The sequence below is a fragment of the Sesamum indicum genome, linkage group LG4, assembly GCF_000512975.1.
Source record: "Sesamum indicum cultivar Zhongzhi No. 13 linkage group LG4, S_indicum_v1.0, whole genome shotgun sequence".
NCBI classification, from domain to species: domain Eukaryota; kingdom Viridiplantae; phylum Streptophyta; class Magnoliopsida; order Lamiales; family Pedaliaceae; genus Sesamum; species Sesamum indicum.
Window position 1 is genome coordinate 287646 of NC_026148.1, and position 27502 is coordinate 315147.

General features: G+C 36.8%; 2 protein-coding genes across 2 annotated transcripts in view; one reads left to right on the forward strand and one right to left on the reverse strand.

Moving 5' to 3' along the window:
- The window catches only part of LOC105159652 (uncharacterized protein C18orf8), a 7636-nt gene extending 2064 nt beyond the window's left edge, over nucleotides 1-5572 (reverse strand). Inside the window, 12 exon segments of the mRNA XM_020693282.1 lie at nucleotides 3-232; nucleotides 561-635; nucleotides 711-1046; nucleotides 1799-1886; nucleotides 1982-2091; nucleotides 2547-2700; nucleotides 3484-3743; nucleotides 3846-4098; nucleotides 4238-4302; nucleotides 4437-4538; nucleotides 5309-5391; nucleotides 5468-5572. Of these exon segments, the coding sequence (XP_020548941.1) occupies nucleotides 3-232; nucleotides 561-635; nucleotides 711-1046; nucleotides 1799-1886; nucleotides 1982-2091; nucleotides 2547-2700; nucleotides 3484-3743; nucleotides 3846-4010 (1418 nt within the window). The 5' untranslated portion in view covers nucleotides 4011-4098; nucleotides 4238-4302; nucleotides 4437-4538; nucleotides 5309-5391; nucleotides 5468-5572.
- LOC105159654 (zinc finger protein 8) lies at nucleotides 24723-25773 on the forward strand. Its single transcript, XM_011076786.2, has one exon. It carries the CDS (start codon nucleotides 24886-24888, stop codon nucleotides 25693-25695), a length of 810 nt encoding a protein of 269 aa, XP_011075088.1. The 5' UTR covers nucleotides 24723-24885; the 3' UTR covers nucleotides 25696-25773.

Sequence of the window (27502 nt, forward strand, 5' to 3'; positions counted from 1 at the left end):
ATCCAGATGCATCAACCCCAATGATGGACTCATTGACAACTACACTGGGCCGACTTAGATTGGAAGCACCAGAAGCTGAAGTTTCTTCTGCTATGATTCTCTTGTAATAACTGCCTGTTTTAATTGCATGCGAGTATGCTGTGAGTAAAATATCTATAGCCCTGGAAACCATGGGGACGGGCTTTCGTTCCAAAATAATAGTGCGAATGATCCCCAAGCACAAGTTTCTAGCCTGAAACAACCAAGATGACAGAAATTTATACGGCAAGCATCATAATGATCACCGGAACAATGTAATCAAAAGACATTCTCTTCAACTGGACAATCATAATAATGTCATTCTAATTACTGAGTAAGAGCAACACAACGCAAAACAATGACATGATATGACATTAGCTGGTTTCAACTAATGCCAGGAATGTTCTTCCTTGAGTGGCACTTTCAGCAGCAAGGTTTAGTCAGCATTCATGTGATCAACCAAATGTGTTTTCTTGAGGTACAAGTGCACAGTCCAGAGCAGTCCAGAGGCCACAAATGAACTCATATAGCTGTATTCTTACCTTGTCTGCTTCCAGTTTCCTTCTTTGCAAGAACTCAAGGATCAGTGGAACTTCTGAGCTACTTGCCGAAATTGCCTGCAGTAGATGGATAGAATCTGAGAAATTAAAAACATTATAAATCTACATTGTGCTTTCAGATTCAAGACTTGCCTCCAAATCCACATTGATTTTCCACAAAAACCCATTAGAAACATCACACACAAGATCAGGCACAAGAAAATTCCACTGGTCTCCATAGATAGTTACTTCAGTGTCACTCAGATCTTTTGACTCTGAAGCTCCAGAAGTTTTCAAAGTGATTTGAGAGGAAGCAGCATTAGCTCTAGAAAAACCTCTCAACAACAGTGGAAGTGGAGCAGAAATCGGTGCTTGTGAATCTGCAAACATATCGTATATAATGACAACCTTTGCTTCCACTTGATGAACTAGCAAAATATTGTCAACCACACTCACAGCAATTCTATTCGAGTAAATTGGCAGAGAACCCTGGAACACACAAAAGATCGTTACAGCAGAACAGAAATAGGCAGGAATTCTGCACACAGGTCAAATGTTAAGATGCATCCAAATCTAGATGCATCAATATCAACATATAAATGCAAAGTAGAACTAATTTGAAGATTTTTCAAATTTTGATGAGTTTGTTCTCCATTAGATGCTTTTTTGATGTTAAGAATTCTAAGGAATCAACAATACAAACTCCAGTTGATTGATTAAACAGTTGAAAAGAACAATGTAAAGATGCTCTCCAGAAGACCAACAATTTCAAAAAACTTCTTCAGTTTATTTCCATCACATATATATATATATATATATATATATTGTTGTAAATTGAGATATTTGTCCTCCAGAAATGTCTGAAAGCTTCTCAGTAGAGGTCCATTTCTGCCAGAAAAACAGCAAAAGATAACTGTTTCCTATTTTTGCTTTTCAAGGAAACCCAAAGGAAATTGCTCTTTATAAGAAACTAATGCCAACCAACACATATTTCATATCATTTTAACAGAGATCCAGTTATAGGTGGAGACGCTCTTATTTTATTTCGTTAGAGAAGGATTAAGCAAAGAAAACTATGTTCGTGTATTCCTCTTTCATTTTGCTTTCCTGTGTAAATCTCAAATGCAAAGGGACAAGTCCTGATGCAAAACCAAAGTCTTGCCTTTTTCAGGTAACATGTAACTTGTAAGACAACATTCATACATTATTTAAGTAACATGTCTATTCAGCAAAAAACTTGCCTGTGGTACTACAGCATCTCGATAGAATCTATATGAGTGAAGTAGCATTGCAACTCTATCAAACTGCAGGCAATAAATCCTGCCATACCTGTAAATTGATTAAAGCTATTAATAGTATAACATCTTGAACTGCATCCATGAGTTAATATAAATTTTAAATGGGAAAAGAAAAAAAGAACATACACAGTGATAATGTGTACATCTTCAGCGGCAAGAATGGGCTTATCGTTCGCCTCAGATTTTGCCATCACCATCTCAAACCTGGGTAAGCGGACTATTCCAGCAGATGAGAGCTAAAGGAAAAATTGCCAGATTTATTTGTCATAATCAAGATAAGTCCACTATAAAGCAACTTTCACGTAATTAAAGTTGCATGATTCACTGAAAGTAAAGAGCTGTAAGCAGAAACAGACTCAGCCATGTTTATGACAAAGGGATAATTATAACATATGACGTTAATCAAGACCAGATTGAGGTTCCAAAACTGAAATAGCTTTTCTCTCATCCTGGATCTTTTAAGAAATCAACAAGAGAGCTTTCCGTTATTTCATATGCCACCTTATTCATTTCCACAACAGATGTTAAAGATCACTCCCAGCAACAAGGTGTAAAATTGCAAAGATATCAGGATAAACTCTCAAACTAATTAGAAATAGCAGAACATCATTACTAACATGATTATTCACTCAAAGTATCTGCAGATGTAGATATGGAAAAGATAGGCAATTTTGGGTCCCAAATCTCCTACCTGGTAACCTGTAAAACTCTTGCACTGCATTCCTGAGGCAAGCAGCACCAATCTGCTTTCATGGGTGTAGATAAACCAACTAATGTTCAATTTCTTTGTCTCAACTAAATGGAGAGACCTTGATCCAGCATTGCATGAGAATAACTCCAGCCCACTGCGGTCAAATACAGCTTTAGGAAAATAAAGAAAAACAGATACAGACATCACAGACATTTTTGCAGCCAGGTATAGACATCCTGCCTAGAGATAGCACTTAGCTAAACACAGAAATGAAAAGTTCCACTTATAAGATACTGATTCTACTCCATTATTTCCGGAAAACACTCCAGAAAACGAGCTAACTTCAGAAACAGCTATATCCTGATGACAATGCTGATAGCAACTTCAAATGCAAGGATGACATGTGTGCCAGAGTGATGAAAAAACTTACAAACTCTGTTACTTTACTTTGCTTCTTTATTTAAAACACAATTCTTTAAGCTTCAAAAAAGTTAATAAACTCAATAATTCTTAAGAGCAGAGGCATGCAAAAAAATATAATGCAAGGATGAATAAGAGTTAAGAAAAAACACTTCTTGTCTAGGAGGTGCAAAATGTTAATGCCCTAGGCTAAGAAGTTCTCTGGATGATGGAGGGAGGTGCCTGAACGATTGCTTTGCTCAAAGAGAAGTGAGCCCCAAATCCCTTCACATGCCCACTGGGCCAATGGGCCCATTAGGTGCTGCCTCAGCCCTTATAGACTTGTGTCTACAACTAGATGGTCCTTCAAGAGCATTAATGGCACAAAATTAGCAAGCTCCATGGGCAAATTTGAATGATATTGTCCCCAATGTTCCTCACGATCTCTACTGAACAATATGATTGTGCACACTTGAACTTAGTACCATCAGCGAACATATGAACAAGAATTTTCAAAGACAGTATTTTAAGTGGTTACCTGGTTTTCACAAACACGATATCACAAGTTGGACAGTCTGTCCAAAAGAATCCCAGAATACTTTCTGACTCAGGCCTACACTTTTGACTGCATGTATCCCCAGTCTCTTTGTTCCAGATCTGGATCTCATGACTTGATCGCTGGATAGCCAGAAGTTTGAGATCTAATGAATATCGGATAGAAAGCACAGGTCCTTCGCTTATTGGATCAGATGAAGGAGCAGCATAAGGGTTATATGGAGCAGTTTTCCATGAAAAAACCTACAAATGGCAAAATACAGTTGAAACATAGAAATTCTAAATCACGCTCAATATTAGCCTATCCCATAAATGATTGAATCCACATTCTGACAAGCATATTACCTGGTTAGATGTTAATGAGAGAATTAGTTTATTCCCGTCATCATAAAACAACCTCCTTGATCCAGGAATATCGCATCTTAAAGGTGGGTATTGTATGTAAACATGTGACAGTGCATTAGATCCACTGAAGCAAGAATGACTAGAAGAAGATGCTTCTCCGATCATGTTGCTTAATTTCTCTTCCTCGATTATGCAACTAAAAGTTTTGGCACGAAGAGCTTGCCACCCTAGAAAAGCTTCAATAAAATGAAATCTGGGGAATGAGAGAAATCAAGAATCAGCTAGACTTGCTAATATGGAAATTAACAAGAAATCAATCCAGATAAGGTCTTCATTCTCCAACAACTAAGAACATATATGAATGAAACAATCCCAGATGAACTAAGCTGTACCGAGCAACTGAAGTCTTTATTGCCCAATTGGTCTATTTTCTTAAAAGTCAAATCTTCCCTCGCAGCTGAAAAGTGACAACAATTATACTGTGTCAGACAAGGAAAATGTGGAAAAGGGTGAAGAGAAAAGGAAGAGGAAATAGGAACTCAAGGTACATTTCCTATCAGAGGAATAAATGGATGCTTAAACTTCTCATACCACGTTCTGCATGCAGCTTTTCAACAGAAGGAATTCTTTTAAACACATGTCATGCTCAACTTCTGGAACCCTCGAGGAAACACAGCTACCGTATTGTTTGGCCTGCCAAACAAATCAAATGGATTCAAAATCTCCAGATATATGTTTGCATTTACTGGACAAACCCATATAACATAAATAATACAGAGAGAAGACCATAAATATACAAATTTCTAAAAGAAGAATGAGATAATGCACAACAAAAAGATGCCGGCTAGAGTTAGTTTCCTTTTAGTTCATGGAGTAAGACAATGTGTCTATCTATCAGCATGATTGTAATTGAATTTTCCTACGAATAAGAGAAGTCAGATTTAGACCTCCTTTGTTCAAAATCACCCTTCCTTTTGTTACATTACAATGAAAAAAAATGTCTAAACTTTGAAGGCTTTATTTTTCAAGGAAATTGATCCGCGTCTATGGAAATCCATTGTTGAGCCAAGCTTCCCAGGAAAAAGATATGGAAAGATTTCTTTATGTACTGCATTATGTCAAATTTTAACTTCAAAATCACCATACTAAAATTGAAGGTATGCTTGCTTTTCAGGTATAACCAAAGTTTTTTAACCAAAAAAAAAAAAAAAACAGAAATAGAAATGGATTCTTTTTATGGGACGGAGACCAAATTATTTTCATACAGTTCCGCAAAAACATTTTTCTGGGTTGTTTTGCTTATTTTTCCCCATTCAAACACAGCCAATAGATCCTCTTTCGATCTTCCTCTTACCAATATAACCAAAACTATCAAACACATCTAATTATCCTTTATTACCTAGTAAACAAAACAACCAAGAATTTAACGAAGCAACGAATAAGAAAAGTCAATAGAAACAAACCTGAGCTGAACAATTGACCAAAATTCGCTTCAGCAAAGACGTCGTAGCATGATTCTTATCCTTCATCACTGAAATTCGAGCACCTAAGCAACAATAAAATCAATAAACAAATACAAGAATTGAATAAAAGGAAATTACAAAACACGAGAAAGAAGTTACCTCAAAATTTCGACCATCCCACACGGGAAAATGTATTCATTTACCACTAAAAACTGATGCGATCCTTCACCTGTTCACCAAACCGTTGAAACGACGACGCTTTTATGGTTTCAGCAAAACGGACATATGGGCGCTTAGGCCCAATTTGATTGAGTTTCTCACATGAGTCTCCTTATGGGCTAATTCAGAATCATATTCCAATTTCTTGTAAGTAGCCCAAATCATAATGCCTTCATATGGGCATCAGCCCAAACATATTTCCCGATGAGTCCTAAGGCCATACACTAAATAAATCAAAATCAAGGACCAGGCCCATTAGTCGAATTAACCCGACTTGCCCCTGCCGCCGCCCCCCATCCCAAAAAAAAAAATAAATAAATAAATAATAATATTGTGAAGGTATATATATTTATGTGGAGGAAATAAAATAATAGGAAAAGAAGATAAAAAAAATAAAAATATGGAGGATAGATACATATTTGTACAAGGGACCACAGGGGTTCAAATAATGCCAAAAAGATATAGTGGTTGATGAATAGGTAAAGTACGAAAGGCCCACAAAGTGCATTTTCTTTCTTTTTATTTTCTGCATAGTTCTGCTTTCAAGAACTGACTTTAGTAATTGCCATCTGCAAAAACATGTCTGTCTAGTCATAACGTTGCACTGCCATCTGATAAGGAAGGGGCAGAAATGATTGCAAAAACTAGTGAAAATGGGCTTTACCCACTTTACCTTTACCACTTCACTTGCTAAAAACCTACCATTTCCATTACCATTACCATTACCATTACCATTACCATACCTACCTACATGCTAGAAATTTGGTAACTACTATGCTCTCTCTTCCACTCTCCAAAAACTCTTATCCACTCACATTAATTATGATAATTATACATCAATCGCATGATAAATATATTACATCAAAGCCGTTTAATTTTGTGAATGTAATTGGATTGAGAAATAATATTATTAGTGGTTACTGTAAATAGATATAAATATGTATATAATTGTTTGATTGTAGTTGTTATGGGCGTAAGAATAGAAAGTGATGAGAGGTTGTGTAATCATGTGCAGTCAACATCTGAAATGAAGGACCATTTTTGCAGTAGTTATATGTAGTAAATGAGGGAAACATTGGTCATGTGAACTCATTGCCTTTGCTTTTTCATTTCTGTGTCATTCCAAATGAAACCCTAATTAATTAAGGTTAACTGAAAATATATGGTATTATTTTGAGGTGGATGGAGTAATTATTAGCCAAACTTGAGTTGGAATTATGTTTTATAGATAGTCTAACAATTTGGATGTGTTGTATATGTGTATATATATATATATGGATGCACAAGTATGTATATAGATATTGATATTGATATTGATATATATGACAAAAGTATAATATGGTGCGTGCAGTAGGTAGGTAGGTAGGATGATGAAGAAGATCCATTGAAGATCCATGGACAAGGATTTTTCAAAGAATTAATGAATAGTAGCTGGCTAGGTTCCACAAACTCATGAGTTGCATTTTTCATTTAATATTTCCATTTGAATTAGCAGCACTATACCTGGGCGCTGCCTAATTGCCTCTAGCTACCTTCTTAATTGTATGGATTATATATAGGTTGTGCATGCTCATCACAATTAATTACAATACAGCTGAAAAGATGCCTTTGGTGGTCCAAAATTTTGCAGTAGCAGACAACAACAATAACATGCATGTATAATAGATGAGTTGAGTGGGGTGTTTGTTTTATACAGTTTTAAGCAGCTACATACATATATTCCTAGCTAATTTTCAAAACCCAGAACATGCATGCATGGTGGGCTCCGGTCCCCATATATATATGTTGAAATAATTTCTTGCATCCACATTCTTCATTCTTCTTCTTACCTATATATAGCTTCCTACTACGTACTTGTCCCAAATATCTCTCCACCTCCATTTACACTACGTACCTAAAATACATGTCAAAATTACTCACAGATCGAGACTGTCCCGAGACATTCAAGATTTAGGATTAATTAAGGATATCAATGTTCCATTAAATGTATAAAAGATAGCTAGTGCATGTGTGTATATATATATATATATATAGAGCACGTACAATATATGGAATGAGTTAATAGTACAAAAAAACATACTTTAAATATATGTAATCATTTATAACAATATTATTATTGTTATTACCCTAAGAAGAGGAGATATATTTATATATATATATGTATATGAGGTACGTAGGAAAGATGTAAAAATTTGAAAGAGTGGTCCAGAGAAGGGAAAGGGAAAGTACATGATGGGATTGGGCGAAGAGAAGATGAGGTCCCAAGACGGGAGTTCTTCATACCCAACATCTCATTCAATCCACCTTACTCTGAAAAAGAGAGGAGCCCAGGGAACAACTAGATAGTGACCTTTCCTTCCCTTACTTTCCCTTCCTTCTTCCACCATTATTATTATTATTATCATATATATATATACATGTATGTACGTACATTCCTGTCTTAGTTTCCAGCAAACATCAAAATCCCACTATATATATAGGGTTTTGGGAGACTACGACTGTTCCAGCTAATTGCCGCTGGCCGTAGCCTTGCCAATTGGGATTGGATTTTTTTATTTTAAATTAAATCTCCTTGTTAACATATACATATCATGTGTATAAATATGATACCCTTGTATTTTAAGAAAATAAATTTATATACGTACGCAGCATATATATATATATATATATATATATTTAAATAAAACAGATCAAATTAATGTAACATGATTTAAAAAAAAAAAAAAAGAAATTCAATCCACCTTGTAAATGCTCATTTCACATTCATCACCAACTGCAATGAAAATTAACCAAAGTCTCTGTATGATGGAAATTATCTACTCAATAATTTTATCCTAATATATAAACGTATAGCAAAAATGTATTTTTGGTCATATACATACAGTTCGACGGTTGAATGTGTGTGTGTGTGTGTCTCTCTATATATATATTTGAATTTTGTTCATCGATCCTTTTATCTATTTGATGCGTGCGATTTTAACACGAGTTCAATATTCTTGGATCTTACTGATGGATTTGGGTTAATCGATAGAAAGCTTTTGAGAGAGAGCCTGCAAAATAAAATGTTAGCACTTGGATGCTTAAATTAGTACTAGATTTGAAGAATGATAATTCAAATAACGAAGAATATCAAGAATGAGATGTAATGTTGGAGAAATAAGAGTAGATCAAGTATATGAAGATGATAATAGTTTATGCAATATATTATGATGGTTGGAACAATTTCTTGCACCTTTCCCTATTGACGATGGGGATAGAACAATTTATTTTCTTGCTTTGATGGGAAAATTTGCCCCTGGCCATGGTTTTTAGGCCAGGGGCCTTGGCATGATATCGAGCTATCTTTCCTTTTGTATTTGTTGTTTTGTTTCTTTGATATGTGAGTCTCCGTAGGTCTTCTCGTAAAATGTGGGAGCCCTACTTCAAATTCCGGGGAGGGGGGTCCCAGCTTTTCTTGAAGGTGCCTCCTGAAGATTTCAGACGGAGAGGCTCCTAGGAGCTGGTTGTCTCTATCTTATCCTATCTTGCGGAATGCTCTCTTTTATGAGTATTAAAAAAGTGCGGCACAAAACATATAAAAAAGGAAAAATGAAATATAAAGTAAATGAGGGTTTAGGAAGAGAGCCCCAGGGGGTCCTTTCAATGGTTGAGGCCTGTGTAAGTTTTGGCAAGGCCTACTCCTAAACGTTTTTATGCCTCGATTTAACAAATGTAATACATGAAATCTTTTCGGATAGGATGCTTACTAGAAATAGACCGGGTGAAGGAAGCCTTTACGGGAAAATTAGTTAAAAGGTGTCCATTGAGAAGATAAATTTTGAGAGGTGTCCTTTACTGCAGGAGGGTATTTTAAGGAGGGGTCCTTTGGGAGGACTTATTATGCGAGTCCTGCAGGAGGACATCTTTAGGAGGAGTCCTTCAAGAAGACTTTTTTGTAAGATGTCTGGTGGAAGATGTGAGCACTCTTCATCATGAATACTATTTTTTAAGAATATGAATATTCCAAGGTCATGACAGAAGACGTCTCTCAGGATCTTCCAACTCATAGGTGCCTTGTCCTATTATAGTTGTGACTTTGAATGGCCCTTCCTAGGTGGAATCTAGTTTTCCCACCATTTTGATGCATCTACCCTTTGTAATACTAAGTCACCTACTTGAAAGCTTCGTGTATTTACTCTCTTATTGTGGCTTGATCATGGTATTTTTATAAGTCTGAATGGATGCATTTTCTCTCAATTCTTCGATGAGGTTCAGGTTTTCTTTCAACAATTCTGTATTATTTTCTTCTGAGAAATGTAGGATTCTGTAAGAGGGTATCCCTAACTCCGTCGGGATAATTGCTTCTGTTTCGTATACCATGGTGAAGGGGCTTTCTTGAGTGGATTCTCTAGGGTTCGTACGTTATGCCCATAGGACACTGGTTAGTTCTTCTGCCAAATTTCCCCCAACTTGTTCTAAACGCCTTTTGATCCATTGAACAAGTATTCGGTTGGTAACTTCTACCTGTCTGTTGGCTTGGGGGTGGGCTACTAAAGTGAACCTCTATTTGATATGTAGAAAGCGAGTGGTTCCGGCCTTGAGCCAGTCAGCCTCCCACCTATCGCTTGGAAGAAACCCCCTTCTAGCTAGCGGATGATGGGAGCCCTCCAATTATTCAAGGAAGACACAGCTTGGATGCATATTGGGGCTCGTGGTTGGGGAAGATATTGTATGTTGATTTGCCTTGCTTTACAATCTTCTAAGGCACTAGCTACTTAGTTAGTCAGTCGGATTTTATGTTTTCTTCTCTTGGGATCTAAATGATTTAAAAGTTGTCGAACTCTATCTTGAGTTCTTCTATCTGTTGGTTGGATCACGTTTTCCTCCTTTGCCTCATAGGAGCCTCGTATTTGATTTATGATCAGTTGGGAGTTCGAGTAGGCTGTCACATGCTTAGCTCCTACATCTCGGGCCATCTTAAGTCCCGTCACAAATGCTTCATATTCAGCCTGATTGTTAGAGGCTTTGAATCCGAATTTGACAACGAACTCCAAATCTTCCCCTTAAGGTGAGGTAAGGACTATGCCTACACAACTGCCCTGGAAGGTGGACGACCCATCCATGTGTAACAGCCATTTCTCGGCTTGGGGGTGCCTTCTTCAGACGTTCCTTTCATCTCAGAAATGAAATCTGCTAGTGCCTGGGTTTTTATAGTGGTTCTAGGCATATATGAGATGTTGTATTCACTTAACTCCACTTCCCATTTCACCAGTCGCCCTGAGGTATCTGGTTTGCCTAGTGTCTGTTTTAAGGGTAAATTGGTTTTTACTCCATTAGGATGTGAGAGAAAAAAGGGGCGTAATCTTCTAGCAGTGGTGACTAATGCGAGAGATATTTTTTCTATGGGGGTATACTGTCCTTCTGCTCCATTGAGAACTTTGCTAATATAGTAGATTGGCATCTGTCGTCCTCCTTCTTCGCGAATTAGTACGGAGCTGATTGCTTGAAGGATGATTGATAGATAGACGTAAAGGGTATCCTCTAGAGAAGGCTTTACTAGCAGGGGAAGCCCTTTTAGGTATTGTTTGAGGTTATCAAATGTTTGTTAGCAGGATTCATCCCACTTGAAGTCTTTCACCTTTTGGAGGATTTTGAACAAGGGCAAACTTTTCTCTGCGGATTTAGAAATGAATCGGCTTAGTGCTGCTACCCTTCCGGTTAGCCTGTTGCACCTTATTGATGTTGGAAGGTGCCTTTATGTCAAGGATGACCTTGATCTTGAGAGGATTGGTTTCAAGTCCTCTTTGGAGAACCATGAATCCCAAGAAGCGCTTTCCTCTCACTCCAAATGGCGCATTTTTCAGGATTAAGTTTTAGTAGATACTTTCTTAAAACAACAAATGTTTCCTCCAGGTCTGTCACATGTTCTTGTATTTCTTTACTCTTCACAAGCATATTGTCTACATATACTTTCATGTTTCTCCCAAGTTGTGGGCAGAATATTTTATCTACCCGACCGCTGATAGGTGGCTCCGGCATTCTTCAGGCCAAATGGCATGGCTATGTAGCAAAAGGTCTCGATAGATGTAATGAAGCTGACTCTTTTGCAATCATAATGGGCTAGCATTATTTGATGATATCCTTGTGAGGCATCCATCATGTTTAAGAATCCACATCCGGACGTGGAATCCACTAGTTGATCGATTGGAGGAATAGGGTAAAAATCCTTAGGGCAAGCTTTGTTAAGATCTCTGAAGTCGATGCACATTCATCATTTCCCTCCGAGTTTGGGTACTAACACCACATCGGATAGTCACTTCGGGAACTGTATTTCCTCATGTGACCAGCTGCTAAATAATCTACTTCCGCCTAAATAATCTTGTCTTTCTCGGGTCTAAAATGTCTCTTCTTTTGTTTTACTGGTTTCATGCGGGGATCAATGTTAGGGTGATGAGTTATAACATCAGGATCAATTCTCTCCAAGTCTCGAGGAGTCCATGCAAAAATGTCCTTGTTGCGATATAGACACTTAATTATTTCTTCATGTATCATCTTTTCCATTTGGGAACCAATGCGTGTAAATTTTTTTGGATCTCCAAGTATGATCTCAATATTCATCAATTCCTCCATCGGCTGAACCTTGGAGGGTATCTTTTTGCCTTCACTTTTTTTTGTCGTTGCTCTTTTTGCATTTGCTGGGAGATACTTCCCTACCCTGTCGATGGGAAGGTGCTTCCTTGTTAAGTTTGTTGGAAGGTTCTTCCTTGAGGTCCTCGACCGTGCTCTTCTTTTGTCCTTTGCGTACAGCTTCCACATAGCATTTGCGAGATTGGAGGGTGTCCCCTTTTACTTCCCCTACCCCCCTGACGTAGAAAATTTAATTTTCATATGGTAAGTGGATATCACGGATTGAAAGGCATTGAGGGTAGGTTTTCCCAAAATGACGTTACAGGCCGAAGAGGTATCTACCATCAAAAATTTTAATAGGCACGTCCTTCGAGTAACCCCACTGTCTAAGGTCAGAGGGAGGGAGACTATGCCCCTAGGGTGGACTACTTCGCCTGCGAACCCGTAAAGGGAGGTAATCACCAATTCCAAGGGAGTATTCCCTAGCTACATTTGGTCGTACGCTTCTCCAAATAATATATCCGTGGAACTCCTTGAGTCTATGAAGAAACACCCTACTCCGTAATTGGCTAATAGTGTGGTAATGATAAGAGCGTTGTTATGGGGACTTTTAGGACCAGATCATTCAGCCTTCCCAAGCTGGATGAGGGGGGCATCCTCCATGGCGTTAACATCGCAAATTTCTTTTATGATCAGGTTATGCGCTTCTCTAATTCGTGTTTTTTGGCATGATGGGAATCACCTCCTTGGGGCCCTCTACGATCATCCGAATGACCCCCTTCCTGGGTGGGTTGTTGGCTCCAAGCCTCCTTTCAAGGATGTTTTTACATTCTTCATTGAGTGAAGACTCCGGAGGGGAGACCTTTACTTCCTTCTCTATTTGCTTCTTGTTTGCCGTAGGGTTCCGTTTCTCCGACTTTTTCCCAGCAGACATACTCCAATAAGTACCCATTTTGGATGAGTCTCTCTATCTCATTCTTTAAATATCGATAATTTTCAATGGTGTGGCCGTAATCATTATAGAAAAGACGATTTGTTGGATTTGGGACATTGAGGCTGCTCCATCCATGACCAAAGATAGGTGAGCATACCCTTTCCTTCGACCACCATAAGGGCCTGAGTGATGGGCACAGTGAGGGGGGTATACACAACCTGGATCCAGTGGAAGGGTATCTTCTTCAAGTTCAGTGTGTGGTTTCTTGAATGTTGTGTCCTCCCGAGTCTCCTTCTTTTTTTCTCCCTGGCTATCCTTCTTAGTTGCCTGGGCATCCTCCATGTTAATATATTTAGTTGCGTGGGTCAAGAAGGCGTCGAACTTCAAAACGGGGTTCTTAGCTAGGTACTTAAAGAAATTCCCGTCCAAAAAACCTTATGAGAAGGCACTGGCCTTTACCTCTTGTGTAGCGGAAGGTACCTCCAAGGCTGTTGTGTTGAATCTTTGCAAGTACTCCCTCAAGGATTCGTTGTCCCTTTGCCATACAGCTAAAAAACTAAGTTCTGTCTTTTGCAACTTTCGGTTGCTGGCAAACTCATGAACAAATAGGGATCTGAACTCTTGGAAGCTTCCTATCGCTCTAAGGGGCAATTGATTAAACCATTGTTGTGCGACCTGGGCGAAGGTGGTTACAAAGACTCGGCATTTGATCTCATCCGTGTATCTATGTAGCAGGGTTGTGTTCTCAAAGCGCAATAGGTGTTCCTAGGGATCGGTAGATCCAGCGTAATCAGTGATAGTAGGAGTATGGCAATTGGTAGGGAGTTCGTCAGTCATAACAACATCCGTGAAGGGGAAACTTTGTACTTCTTCCCCTAGGACTCTCGCTATCTGGTGTTGGACGTCTTGGAGACCCTTTTGAAGACATTCCAGACGGACCAGCCATTATGGGGGGACTTTTGGTAGATTTGTTGGAGGGAGCCCCTGTACCCCAGTTGGGGGGGGGGGCTTCCTGTCACGACTGCGTCTTCACCCGAGGGAATTCTTTCTGCACCTTCTTGAAGGGCGTCTGCTTTCTGTGCAGGGGCTGGGTGAGTAGGAACCAAATTGCTATTTGCTCATGCAAGGCTGCTGTGACAACCTGTTGTATAGCGCCCAGCAAAGCTGGGGACAATTCCCCCGATGTGGTGTCAGAAGAAGTACTCCGCCTTAGGGGATCAACCAAGAGTTCCTCACTCTCGGATGCATCATATAAGCTGGAATGGAAGGGGCAGACCCTCCTATCGGAGTTAGGGAGTTTCCTGCGACGACTTGTAGAGATTGAGTGTCGCTGTGGGTCTCCATAACCTTTTGCTTGTTTGTGGAATTAGTGGGGGTTTCCATGGTAACTCACGTCTTTAGCTCAAGTTTTCCACAGACGGGCCCAATTGATTCATGCGATTTTAACACGAGTCCAAAATTCTTGGATCTTGGTGATGAATTTGGGTTAATCGACGAAAAGTGAGAGAGAGCCTGCAAAACAAAATGTTAGCACTCCAATGCTTAAGTCAGTACCAGATTCGAAAAATGACAGTTCTAATAATTAAAAGAATGAGACGTAATGTTGGAGAATAAGAGTAGATCAAGTATATAAAGATGATAATAGTTTAGGAAAGTAGTAATTGATCTTCTGCAGCGTGAAGGTGTCCCTCTGCTGGGGAATGGACCTCCTACTTATAGCAGAGTGTTCTCCTTGCCGTGGGACTGATGTTGCTTCCTATTCCCAAGGAAAATGAGTAGAGTTAGTTGAGGTAAAGCGTGATTAAATCCTATTTTTTAGGGATTATATTGTGAGGATTAATTATTTGAGTGAGGGAGAGAGTCCAAAATCCCACAAGGAGTCCGTAAGGTATTAGAGTCCGAGTTCTTGGGGAGTTCTTCCTGCCGTGCGCACTCCTTGTCAGCAGAGAGAGCTTACGTGGAGGGCCCTCGTGTGTGCCATGTAAGCTTTAAGGACCAACGGGTATGTGAGGATTGGGCCATATGCAAGTGTTTGGGCTGAGCACGTTCGGCCGTGTGCCCTAGGCTTCTTTTCTCATCATGGGCCTACATAGATGGGGCGTTTGGACTTCTTACTTCGTTGTTGGGCTGAATTATGTTGGGCTATACCCATCACTATTAGTTTTGCAATTTTGATTCGTTGTCTAGTTACTCTGCAACAATGTCAATCCCAATTTTAGCTCCAACTTAAAAATGAGGGTGGAGATAGCGGGGGGCCAGTTCGAAATGTTCCAACTGATTTTCAAAGTTTTGGCCAAATTGTGGATTGTAATTTTAATTGCCAATTAATAAATAGACATGAATAAAACATTAATGCACTTTTTGCCTCATACTATTTATGAAAACAAAATTGAGGTGTGTGAGATGCATTACAACCAGATACATTATATGTATATATATAGGATTAATTGATTATATTTTTTATTATGTAATTTTGGCAACTTTAGTTATTTTATTCTTTTACTTTTTTAAAATTGTAAAATAATTTTATAACTTTTAAACATTTCATAATTTTAATCTTTTTAGTATCGAATTTTGTAAAAATCATTTGATAAATCGACATAGTCGTAAGTATATAGGTATATTAATGCATATATGCATCATCATATTATATGATGATTGACCTTATGAGTCTGAGTTCATATAATATATATATATATATATATATATAGCAAATTAAGAAGGTTCTTCAAGAATATGAAATGTTTCTTTGTGGGGGACGAGAAATCTAGCTACATATGTATTGAAATAAGTTTTATAATTTTTTTCAATTGTCAGATTATTTTAATATTTTATTTTAATTTTATGTATCAATTTAATTTGATATTTATATGAGATTTATGGTCCCATTATAATAATAATTTAATTGTGATTTTATAAGTTTAATAAGTATTTGACAATTATATCCCATATTTATGTGGCCCATATGCAGCAAAATATTCTCAGTAGTCTAGTAGTATCGCTCTTGACTTATATCCTCTAGAATACAATAGTTCGAAAACGTATTGTATGACTTTGACTCACTTTGGACAAGTTGTAGAGTTCAAACCTTCATAAAAAAGAACACCTACCTACAACTAATATAACTCTTTCTTATAGGATAATATCTTATATATGTGTATTTATAAACAAGGTAGAATGATGCCCCTTTTATAGGTATAGAAATCATGAATGTGAATTAGTGCACGTGGCTAATTATATAAGTAAATGGGTACAAAATATGTATGAATATGGTGGACTAGTGAGATGATTATAATGAAGGAAAAAAGTTACAAATATGACGACCATAAATGGAGAGAATTGAAGGGGCATAGGTTGTAATTTCAATATAAATATGCAATATAACAATTTTTGACAAGGTGACTGTAGATTGATTCCTACTTTTTTTATGATTGTGTACATGGGATGGACACTATTAATTATTAATAAGAGCTTATAGGGTTCTATCCTGAAGTCACGGTCGGCTGTTAAAATCAATAGAGAAGCAATCATGACTTTCGAATGACGACAAATGTCGTGTGACACTTCATCGGTGCAACTTTTTTAATTTATTGAGTTTTTTCATTACTATATATATTATGATAAAATTGTCATATTAATATTTTTATATATAAATTTTTTTAAAATATAATTATAAACACAAACCACGTGATATGACAACAACAATAAATTTCCAACAACATATTGCAGCTTCAAATTCAATGACATATATAGTATCTCTTTCAAAAAAAAAAAAAAAGGAAGAAGAAGAAGAAAATCAATGGAATAGTATTGTTTAATTCCATTAATATTGTAAGATCCCACCAATTAAGAGGGAAAGAAATCAATATATATAGGAAAAAATCTTATTTTAGCGATATATGAATTGAAAAGACAAATGCATTTGTTAATAATTAAGAGGTGTCGTCGAGCCCCTACGAATAGTAATTATGCCATCATTTATAACATATCTGAGCAATATTAATTAATCCACACCTACACAATGGCCCTCCATCCCTGCCCTTATAAATTATCATAATCAACCCTTAACATATATATATATATATATATGTATGTATATATAATTATGCATTATTAATGATGAATTAACCATCCTATGCATGTATATCTTCATATGTCACTTTAATTAATGGTGTAGCTAGCTAGTGAATATCCTCGTCATATACATATATCACATGTTGCAATTAATCATGAATTCATCTGCTTGTTACCTACCATAATATTCTAATGTACAATTAGCAATAGGCTTAAATGTAATTACTGTCCTGTATTTATGGGTAGTGACAAAATAAGGAATATAATTATAGGTGTGGTAATTTTGCCCTATATTTTTTAAATTGTGAGCGATTTATGCCTTCTGACCAAATCATAGCTATTTTGCCCTTTTGGTGATAAAGCTCTTATAATCCATTTACATGCTCTTAATTTGGTCCAACATGCTTGAAAATAAAATGAAGTTTTCATAAATTCATACCTTATTTTGATTGCCTTGCTTCGGGGCATTTCTAGTCTTCGATTTTACGGATTTCCTCCAACCACACAACCGTAGCAAATGGTTCGTAACTACTTGGTTCCTTCAGCAACATGCAACACAACCCTATTTCGTTTTCAATCTTAGGACGTGAAAGGACTTAAATATAGAGACTCAATAAAATTTTTGGTTGAACAGAAGGCTTGCTTTATAGAAAAAAAATATATGAAATTACATAGATATTATTTTCTCTATTGGAGGAGACAACTATTTAGTCTCTTATATGAAAGAGGACTTGACTCTTTAGGGAAACCCCCATATAACTGAAAATTAAAAACTACAAAGACTTGAAAGCTTAAACTTATTATTTTTTTTTTTGTCCTATGTTTATTGGAAAAATATATAGAAGCTTAAACTTATTGTCTTATGAAGAGTTAGAGAAAATTTCTGATGATCCCCATATCATTGTTTCCTTATTTATAACCATCCGCAGACTTCAAACACAGACTTTAAACTTATTTTTTATGGCATCATGGCGTTCATCAACACTTTCCTTTCCGAATGATGTCATTGCATTGGTCATCTCCTCGTTCTTTCTAGTTGGTGGTTATGATGGCTTGTCGACCATGTGATTGCTAGTTGGTTTTTCCCCTTTCTGACTGTTGGCCTTTGTTTTTTTCTACCGATAGTCTTAATTTTGATTCCTTTGTTTTCTTCTACCGATAGTCTTAACTTTGATTTTTACATTCCGTGTCTTTTGCTTCGCTTTGTAAAAATCCTTCTTTTTTTACCTTTGACCTGTTTTAGTTCGTTTCTCTGGGTGTCCTGAATTTTGATCCCGAATAGGAACTTTTCTTGTTTTTTTATAGCAAGGACATATGTGATTTTGCTATTGCCCAACATACAACATGTTGCATGTCATAATCCTTGTAGCCTCGGTTGTAGGTAGTTTATTTTCCCATATGAGCATTCTTTTTTTCTCGAACATGCTTTCTGCAAACTCGGTGCTTTTCCCTGACATGGAGTTTAATAGGAATGATCCATTTAATTTATGTGAAAATATTTTAAAGGGACAATTGACTTTGTCCATCTCGGTAAGACAGATCCATACACCCCATGCTCTCCTGGTGGAAATATCATCCTTACTTATAGCTGATACTAGTAGAGCTTCTCCTGAAACAACATTAATTTTATTAAAAGCTACTACGTTTGGCCTCTGCAGTTTGATGAAATGAAATGCTAGATGAGACCCCCTCCCCTTATTTTTGGAGGTGCTGATATGAATTTTAACTCCAAAATCTCTCCTATTTTCAAGTAGGGGTTATTTTTCCAAGAATCATAAATTGCCCAACTAATCCACTCCAGAAGTTTTGAGATTTTCGGAAAACTTGGAGACATAGTATGCACTGAAGCTAGTGCCCCAAAATCATACCATCCTCGAACCTCTTTTAGTTAAGACCCTTCTAACATCCAGACCCGGTTAAATTTTCCAAATGTTTCAATGACGGCCTTGCTTGGATTGATGCCTTTTTGAGAAATTAATTTTTCTCACATTTGCTGGTAAACCTGCCAAGCAGAAGAAGAATATTCGGCCTAAGGCTAATCTTTCCCACTTTAACCCCACTTGCACTCCCTGTAACTCGATTGTCGCCGTTTCACCAGAGTATGGCGATGGCAGCGTGCAAGCATCACTTGAATCTGCTACTATAGGTCTAGAATCATGTACACTAATTGCAGGTTTAGAGCGCTGCTCTCTCAATTCGCGAGTCATCATCAAGGGCGACGCCTTTCGAATTGGATGCAATAAGTATGTCGTCAACGTAGACAAACATAAACTGAAAATAATCTTTAAAAAGATTATCTATTTTTATTTGAAATATCTGGGGTGTTTTAGCTAATCTCATTGGTAGCACATTCCAAATATATTGTCTTGTGGTGTAGAGAATGTAGTAAAAAAATTTTATTCACTCTCCATCTTAATCTGATAAAAATCACATTTGCGATCAAATTTAGAAAACACCTTTTTACCCTTAATGCAATCAATTTAAGTACTCTATACTCAGAATGTAATAAATGTAGTAACTATCACACTCTAATATTTTATTAATGCCTTGATAGTTATTTACTAACCTGAGTTTACCTCTTTTTATCTCACCATGGTTTCTTACCAGAAAACCAAGGTCACTGTAAGCAGAGACTCCAGGCTCAATAAGTCCAAGATTGAAATGCTCCTTGATAATCTTCTGCATATCTATCTTATCTTTCATGTTCATCTGGATAGGCTTGTATCAAACATACTCATATTTACATTCTTCTTTCATTTTCAAAGTTGCTCTGGTTTTGTTCATATCTCATCATGCCAGAGGGTTCTCACTGAAATTCTTCTGAATGAGTCTTTCGACATTCTCAAGAGAGAGCTTGCTTTCTTCGCTAACATCTAGTGATTTTATCTCATGTAATGCTTCCTTGAAGTTCTTAATCTCTCCTTTAGATTTCTCGTAGAAGCTATCGTTATCAATGAGTTAATTTGGCATCAAAATCACCACGCTTGTTGTGATAGTTTATGGGCATTATCCTGTTAAATGTTTTTTCTCTTTGCAAAATATGTATCTTACTACCACAATTAGTAGTAAATATCAACAGATTTCTATTGTTATCTAGCATATATTTTGCTAAAGTTTGAATGAAATTATTACCCAACAAAATATCAGCACATGTATCATGAAAGTAGATGGGAGGTGCTTTCACCTGTACCAAAGTGTTCCAAATACTCCTTCAATCATGATTTTTGCCTCTCGTATACCTTTATTGAGTATTAGAATTTTTAGTGAAAAATCACTTCCTACAATAACGGGTAAGGTTTTTATAGTTTCTCTAGGAAAAACTCCAAACTTTGTTGTGCAAATACCTGATTCTGAATTAATATAACTGTAAAATATTCTATTTTATATTGATCATACAATATAGTAATATATATGCATATAGAAAATGGACTACTCATTCAATGTTTATGGTAACACCATCTAGACTAAATTTTATTTCGTTACCTTTTCTTCTCCATGGTTTATGGTCTTTGAGAAAATTTAACCTCAAAGTCATACTCCCATTCTCTGTTTCTGCAACACTTGGAATCATGATCTCTTAGCCTGTTATTTCTAGCATGCCTTTATATTTGCCAATAATATATTGTTGCATGCAAATGATATAAGTCATCACAAGAAAAATAATTTTCTTTCTTAGTGATGTAAATATAAATTGTATTTTTTTCCAATCATCAAAGTATATAAGTTTTACATTATCTATCCTAATCTCTTGATGAGTAATGTTTTTATCAACTCCTTCACTTTTCCTTTGTAGCTTGTAATTCTATCTTCCGAAAATGACATCCTACTACTAATCTCAGCTTTAGAGCTAAGTGTTGGATCTAAAACTAGGTGATATTTTATAACGATATCAACACTGCTTACTGTAGGTATCCTAATAGGATCTGGTGTCATTACCTTACCAAATTTCTTGAAAAATCTAGGAATCACAATATACTCTTTCCTAAGAAATAGATTAGAATGATGTGTATTGGAAAGGGCATAAGCTTGTAGAATATGGTCTATTACCTTCTTTCATTAGACTTTTTCTTTAAAAATCCTGATGAAAGGTTAAGACTCTGCTAAAATCTTGGTCTGCTAGGTTGTATGCAATCCTAGGGTGAACGTCAAACATCAATTTTCCAGCATACAGATTAGGTATTGTTGTCTTAAGATAACCATCACTTAAGTTATTGACTCTTCTATCCATTATTGATAAATGTATTTCTGAATCAATTTCTTCCTTGAAAGTTGCTTTTATTACTACTTCAATGGTTCCTATTTGGATCCACTTCATAGTAACAACAACTACTTCTCTAAGCTTACTTAATTCTTCGAAGAATTTCTTCTTTAGGAATAAGCTGCATTTCCATCACATTACCCGTAAGTTCCATGGGAATAACAAACTCACCTAAACTTAATTGATAGATTATTTGATGTTTCCTCTACTTCAATCCTATCTAGATGGGGACTCTCCCAATTCCCTCAATCCTAAAACCATCGTATGGGCTAAGGTTGGAATCTTGGCGTATGATCCTTTCTATTATTTTGTTACCGTCATCCTAGAAAAGAATCCTGACAGGATTTCAGAGGTTTGAAGCATATCTCCCTAATTGCAATTATTCTGACTCGATTGAAGATCCATCCGAATCAATTTTTATGTCCTCATCATAGATGTTTTCGTCTGAAGGAATGTCCTCAAATTAGTGAATGGGTACCAATACTATAGTAGATTGAATCTAAGATATCTTCTGTGGCTTTCAAATTTTCTTAATTCACCATATTTCTGCGGACAGTTTGGAGATATATGACTTTTTGCTCTGCAGATCCAGCAATTGCAGTCCTTGAAACTTTCATTGGCCCGAGTATGGGCTCGTCTAAAAGTTCTTCTTGTAGGGGCTCTTCCTTGGATCTTGCATCTGTTCATCTAGATCCCTAGAATGAAGCCCTGGTTGATCTGGTCCTCTATCCAAATTTGTATGATCTAGCCTTTTATTTGGACTACCATGATCTCCACCTGAATGAGATTCTTGTGGAACTCCTATGGTAGGAGTCATTGTTCTGCTTTTTCCTCTTCCTCTTTCTCTGCTCGCTTGATTCTCCTATAATGTAGGAAAACTATTGTTATCACGATAAAGAGGAGTTCTGTTGATCTTACCTCGCAATCTCTTCATGTTTTTCTGGATGGATGCTTGATAACACCAATCTTTCAGCTTATCTTTAAGAAAAGACATCCTCGTTGCAACTGAATCCAGATGTCCTTCGAGTACTTTGTATAACTGGATCAACATTTCCCTCCATGGACTTCAGATCTTTGTAAATAACATTGGAGCTGCTACTTCTGTTGCTACTCCATTTTGGAAGAAATACTTGCGAAACCAATAGATATTTAAATCTACTGCGTAAATACTTCTTAATCCAAGGCCAAAGAGAGCTTGTGCATATTTTCTAGCCTTCTCTGCTCTAGTTCCTTCAAAATATTCATCTCCGATGAAGTATATCTTGATAGCCTTCCTAACTGATTTGCTATTGCACTCTTTGAATCTCCAACAAGGATACTGGCTTTGGTATCTTCTGAGGTATTATCCCATTTGATCTTCACAGAACCCTCCATGCTCAACTCCAGTAGGTTTATGAAGTTTTCGTTGTCAAGTTTTAGCATAGTTGTCGTTATCTTTACTGCTGCAACCCATTCATCTATCAGTTTTTCGATGTTTTGGAAGTCGATAACATCCAGGTTGAGTACGGTGTCATATGGATGCAAGGGCTGGAGCATTATCCTTGCCTAAGGTGTATTTTCAGGCACTTTCCTTGAATTTCTCCCTGGATTTTCTCTAAGTCTGGTTCCCGCAAATATTGGTGTCGCGTTGGTGTGGAAATTTGTACTTTCCCTCATTAGATGATCCTGTGTAAGATCATTGAAACCTATACTTTCCTCCTGCGGTGGTAGTGCTAGAGTGATTTCATTGGTTTGAACATTGACTAAGTCCAAAATTCCAAATTGGGAAAAGATTCAGCCAATTCCTAAAAGTCTGGTAGATCCGCCCTCGTAACTTTCATTATTTCATGGAGCTAATGATTTCTCAGATCATATCATCTCTTATCTTTGGCATTGGAACCTCTGTCATCTTTCCCTTCTGATGTAGAAGAGATACTGTTCCACAGGCGTCCCTAATCCGCTCTTGTCTGGATCTGGATGTATCAGGGATCTCCCTTTGGTTTTCCTTCAGATCTATAACTTCTCACTTCATATTTGTAAGATCTTTATGTAGATTTGGAAGAATCTTAAGGATCTTGTCCACCTTTTGGCTCGAAGTTTCTATTTTCTAAGGTATATGGATTAACCTCTGTCTATAATTTTGAATTGCCTTTTGAATTTCTCTTAGATCTTGGGAGATCTTTGAGATATCCAACTTGAGTTCTTTCGAATTAGTCCATTTAATCATAATTCGTAGAATTGTATTAGTGAGAGAAATTACCCGTTTTGTTTATCTTTGCTGGTATTCTACCATGGACTTCAATTACTTGCATGTTTTTCACTGTATTTCTTGGTAGCACCTTCTGAATCTGATGAATTCTCCACTATTCTTCTTGTTCCACTTTAGTAAGAGGTTCAGGATCCGGTTTTGTGGTCTTCTTTAGAATTCCTAGAATGAAATTCTTTCTCTATTTTTTCAAGATCTGAAAATACTTCTGGTTGTCACTTAAACCTTCATTTGGTGTTTGGAGATAATCTTCTCCTTTTTATGGAATTTTCATAAAGAAATTCCATCTTCGATCTTTCAGAATCTGAAAGTTTCCCTGTTGTATCGAACTTTCGTTCGATTCCATTCTGTTAACGAATCTCCTTTGTTAGTGGAAAAAATATCTAATACAATATAAATATATTTGTTTTTCAATAAACCTAGGGTATAATACCATTCTAGACAAGTATGATGCAACAAAATGTTAAAATAGCAAAATAGGACTAAACTGCTCTTTTTAAAGCTGTAGAGGGGTAAAATTATCCATAATTTGTTCAAATTTAGTCAGAGGGCAATAACTGCCATATTTTTTAAAATCACAGGGCAAAATTGTCAAGATTAAACTTAGAGGCCTTAAATTGCTACTTCCCCTAAATTACAGGTTAGTTTTTGCAATTACCCATTAGCTATATATACAATATGAAAATCGATCCATGCAAGTATAATTAAAGTATACATATATGTATAGAGAGAGAGAGAGAGAGAGAGAGTAATATTTGTATGGGTGTTACTACTGGTCTATAATAACAATTTAATTTACAACTCTTGTCACTAGCTAAGTAATTATATTGTGGCAATCATAAAATATATTGTGTGTCAAATTGTCAATTAATTTTATTACTAATATTATTTTTTGGTTACAATTTTTTTGTAGTGTTTAGCATTCTAATGAAATCTTATAAAAAAGAATTATAAGTAGGATTAGGTGCATTTTAGCAGAAGGTGTAAAAGCAGGAAAACAAAATGCAAACCTCTGATCCATGTTCACATATAAAGATAAAAAGAATATATGGGGACCTTATCTGCTATCATTCATCAAAAGAATTGAGAGGGTTTAGCTCCAACATTAAACCATGCATATCTGACCACTCCATTTTAGGTCCCCAACAATATTACTCTACGTACAAGAGAAATCACCACCCCCACCCCCACCCCCCAAGATTTTCTCCTGCAACTTTTGCAATTGCCTGCCTTCTACTTCCATGGACAAGACTGAGAGAGAGACTCGCGACTTCATGAACGTCGAGTCTTTCTCTCAGCTACCTTTCATCCGCCCAGCTCCACCTCTTAAAGAAAAGGGCACCGGCAACATCAGGCTTTTCGGCAAAGAGTTTGGAGGTAACAGTAACACCACCACCACCACAGACTGCCACTCCAATCAGTCCAATGAAAACAACAGCAACAACCCTGCTGCTGAACTAGGAGATCAGGCAGGCAAGGACATGAGCAGTGACAACACAGACATCATCAGCAACAGGAAATTTGAATGTCATTACTGCTGCAGAAACTTCCCCACTTCCCAAGCTCTTGGCGGCCATCAAAACGCCCACAAGAGAGAACGGCAACATGCAAAACGGGCTCATCTGCAGTCGGCTATGATGCATGGTTGCTTATCTGATCCACACGTTTATGGCCTTACCAACTATAGTCGTCTAATTGGATCAACAGCACCAACTTCTCCTGCTAATTATCAATATTCTTGCTGGAACAGCAGAAACAGCAGTTATAGCGCTAATTCCAGGTCCTTCAGCAGCAGCCACGGCTCGTACCTTAACGCTCATCACCCAATACAGCCTATTAACGGAAGCCCCTTGGCTTTGTGGCGAATCCCGGCTAGTCATAGCTCCTCGGTATTTAGTCGTGAACGATCTTCAATAGCGCCACACCCGCAGATATCAATGTTCAATTCTAACAACGATCAGATGAACAAGCCATTTGCAGCAATGAGTAGTGGTCTTACTTCCCAGAAGCCTAGCATGCAAGATCATGTAAGCTTGGATTTACATCTTTAATTGACTATCCAATTAGAAATATTACCTTTCAGGGACAGACATAAAGTATTATATTTTACCAATATTGTTATTTGAGGATCTCTCTCTCTTCTCTCTCTCTCTCTCTCTCTCTCTATATATATATATATATGAGGAAATTTGAGGGATAATTAACAGTTACTACTTGCACCAAGCTAGCTCGTTAATTAGTTAGTATCTCCATTTGTTTTAATTTCATTGTGAACTCATATTTGCAACCTAACATCGATCTTGTTATTATATTCTGATCTTTTGACAAATTAATCGTCAAAGTCGAATGTCATCTTCTACTAAGAATTTGTCATGACACAGCAACGACTCCAGTTTTCGTTTCGTTGAATATATATATATATACAGTAGAGAAGCGGCTGCTATATATAAGAAGAGAAATTCCTGGGCTACAGGAAGATATATAGCATGAAAAGCAAGAGAATGAAATTACTAAAAGAAATTTGAATATTTAAACTCGCGTGCTATTTGCAGCAAAGTAACATTCCATCACTAATAGACGTTCTTGGAATTTTTCCTTAACTGGGTCTGGGTTTGGGTGACCGTAGACTTCAACGGCCAAAGTAGGTATCTTTATTCGCATGGATCTCAACTTTAAGTGCAGCAAGACATGATGTAGTTGAAGATTTTTGGGGTGGAATGGTACCTCTTACTTGTGGCATTCTTCTGTCCACTTGCTTGTGCTACTTTTATGTTTCATGTTAAGAGTCTTGGGGCCCCTATGCCTCCAATACATATTTGGCCTTTTTTTGGTTTATATATAATTCAACACCATTTCTATCAATTTTTCTAAATCAAAGTAAATATGACCTCAGTTTGATCAAATTATAATTATCGTGAAATAGATACATTTAAAGAGGCTCATTTTCTATGTACCTAAAATAAGTTATCAGCCAGGGTTTTTTTTCGTTTTTGATTTTGGTCATAAAAACTTCTAATATCGATCAAATTTCAATCAATTATATAACAAGTCTAATACACTTATTATGTGATTAATATACAATTCAAAAAAATAATCAATTACATAATAAATTTGTTTTATAATTAATTTAGTAAGGATAAACCTAATTTTACCCTTAAGGATTTTCCTCTTGTCAGTCACTTCTAGCTATGTAACTTGTTCACTAATATATTTATTTCTGGACTTACTGGCGTGGAGTCTGATTTATTGGTACGGGAAGTTGCCCTTTCTTTTGAGTGCCCAAAAGAGATATACTAGGTATCATCTAGTGTATGAGGAATTAACAACATTAATTCGACTCAAACGACCAGCATCCGTTATTGGAGGCATCAAGTCAGCAATTTTACGGACAAAGTAATGAATATATTCAACCACTAGTTGAAGTTTCATACTAATTAACAGTAGAGTTGAATTCTTGTATAGAATAAATGAATGAAATCCCATTTTAATCACAATACGATGGAAACTTCTTTATGCCCACCTAGAAAATAGAGTACAAGAATTAAAAAAGAACAGGAGAGTTACCAAATTACTGTCACAGAGATAATACATGCCAACTATCTGAAGGCCCACCAATTAATACACACTGGTTGGGACAGAGGATACCTACAGAAACAAATGTACAGTAAGGTTGACAAATAAAGGGGCGCGGAACAAAGACATAGAAAGAGTACACACATTGTAACTTAGGACCACAATGCCTCAAACACACAACAACGGAATTTAAGTAACAGTGGTCCACAACCCTATAAAGCTTTCAAACGAGGTTGACAGTTTGAACAGTATATCCATGCTAAAGTGTGCAGCAGCATGGTGATC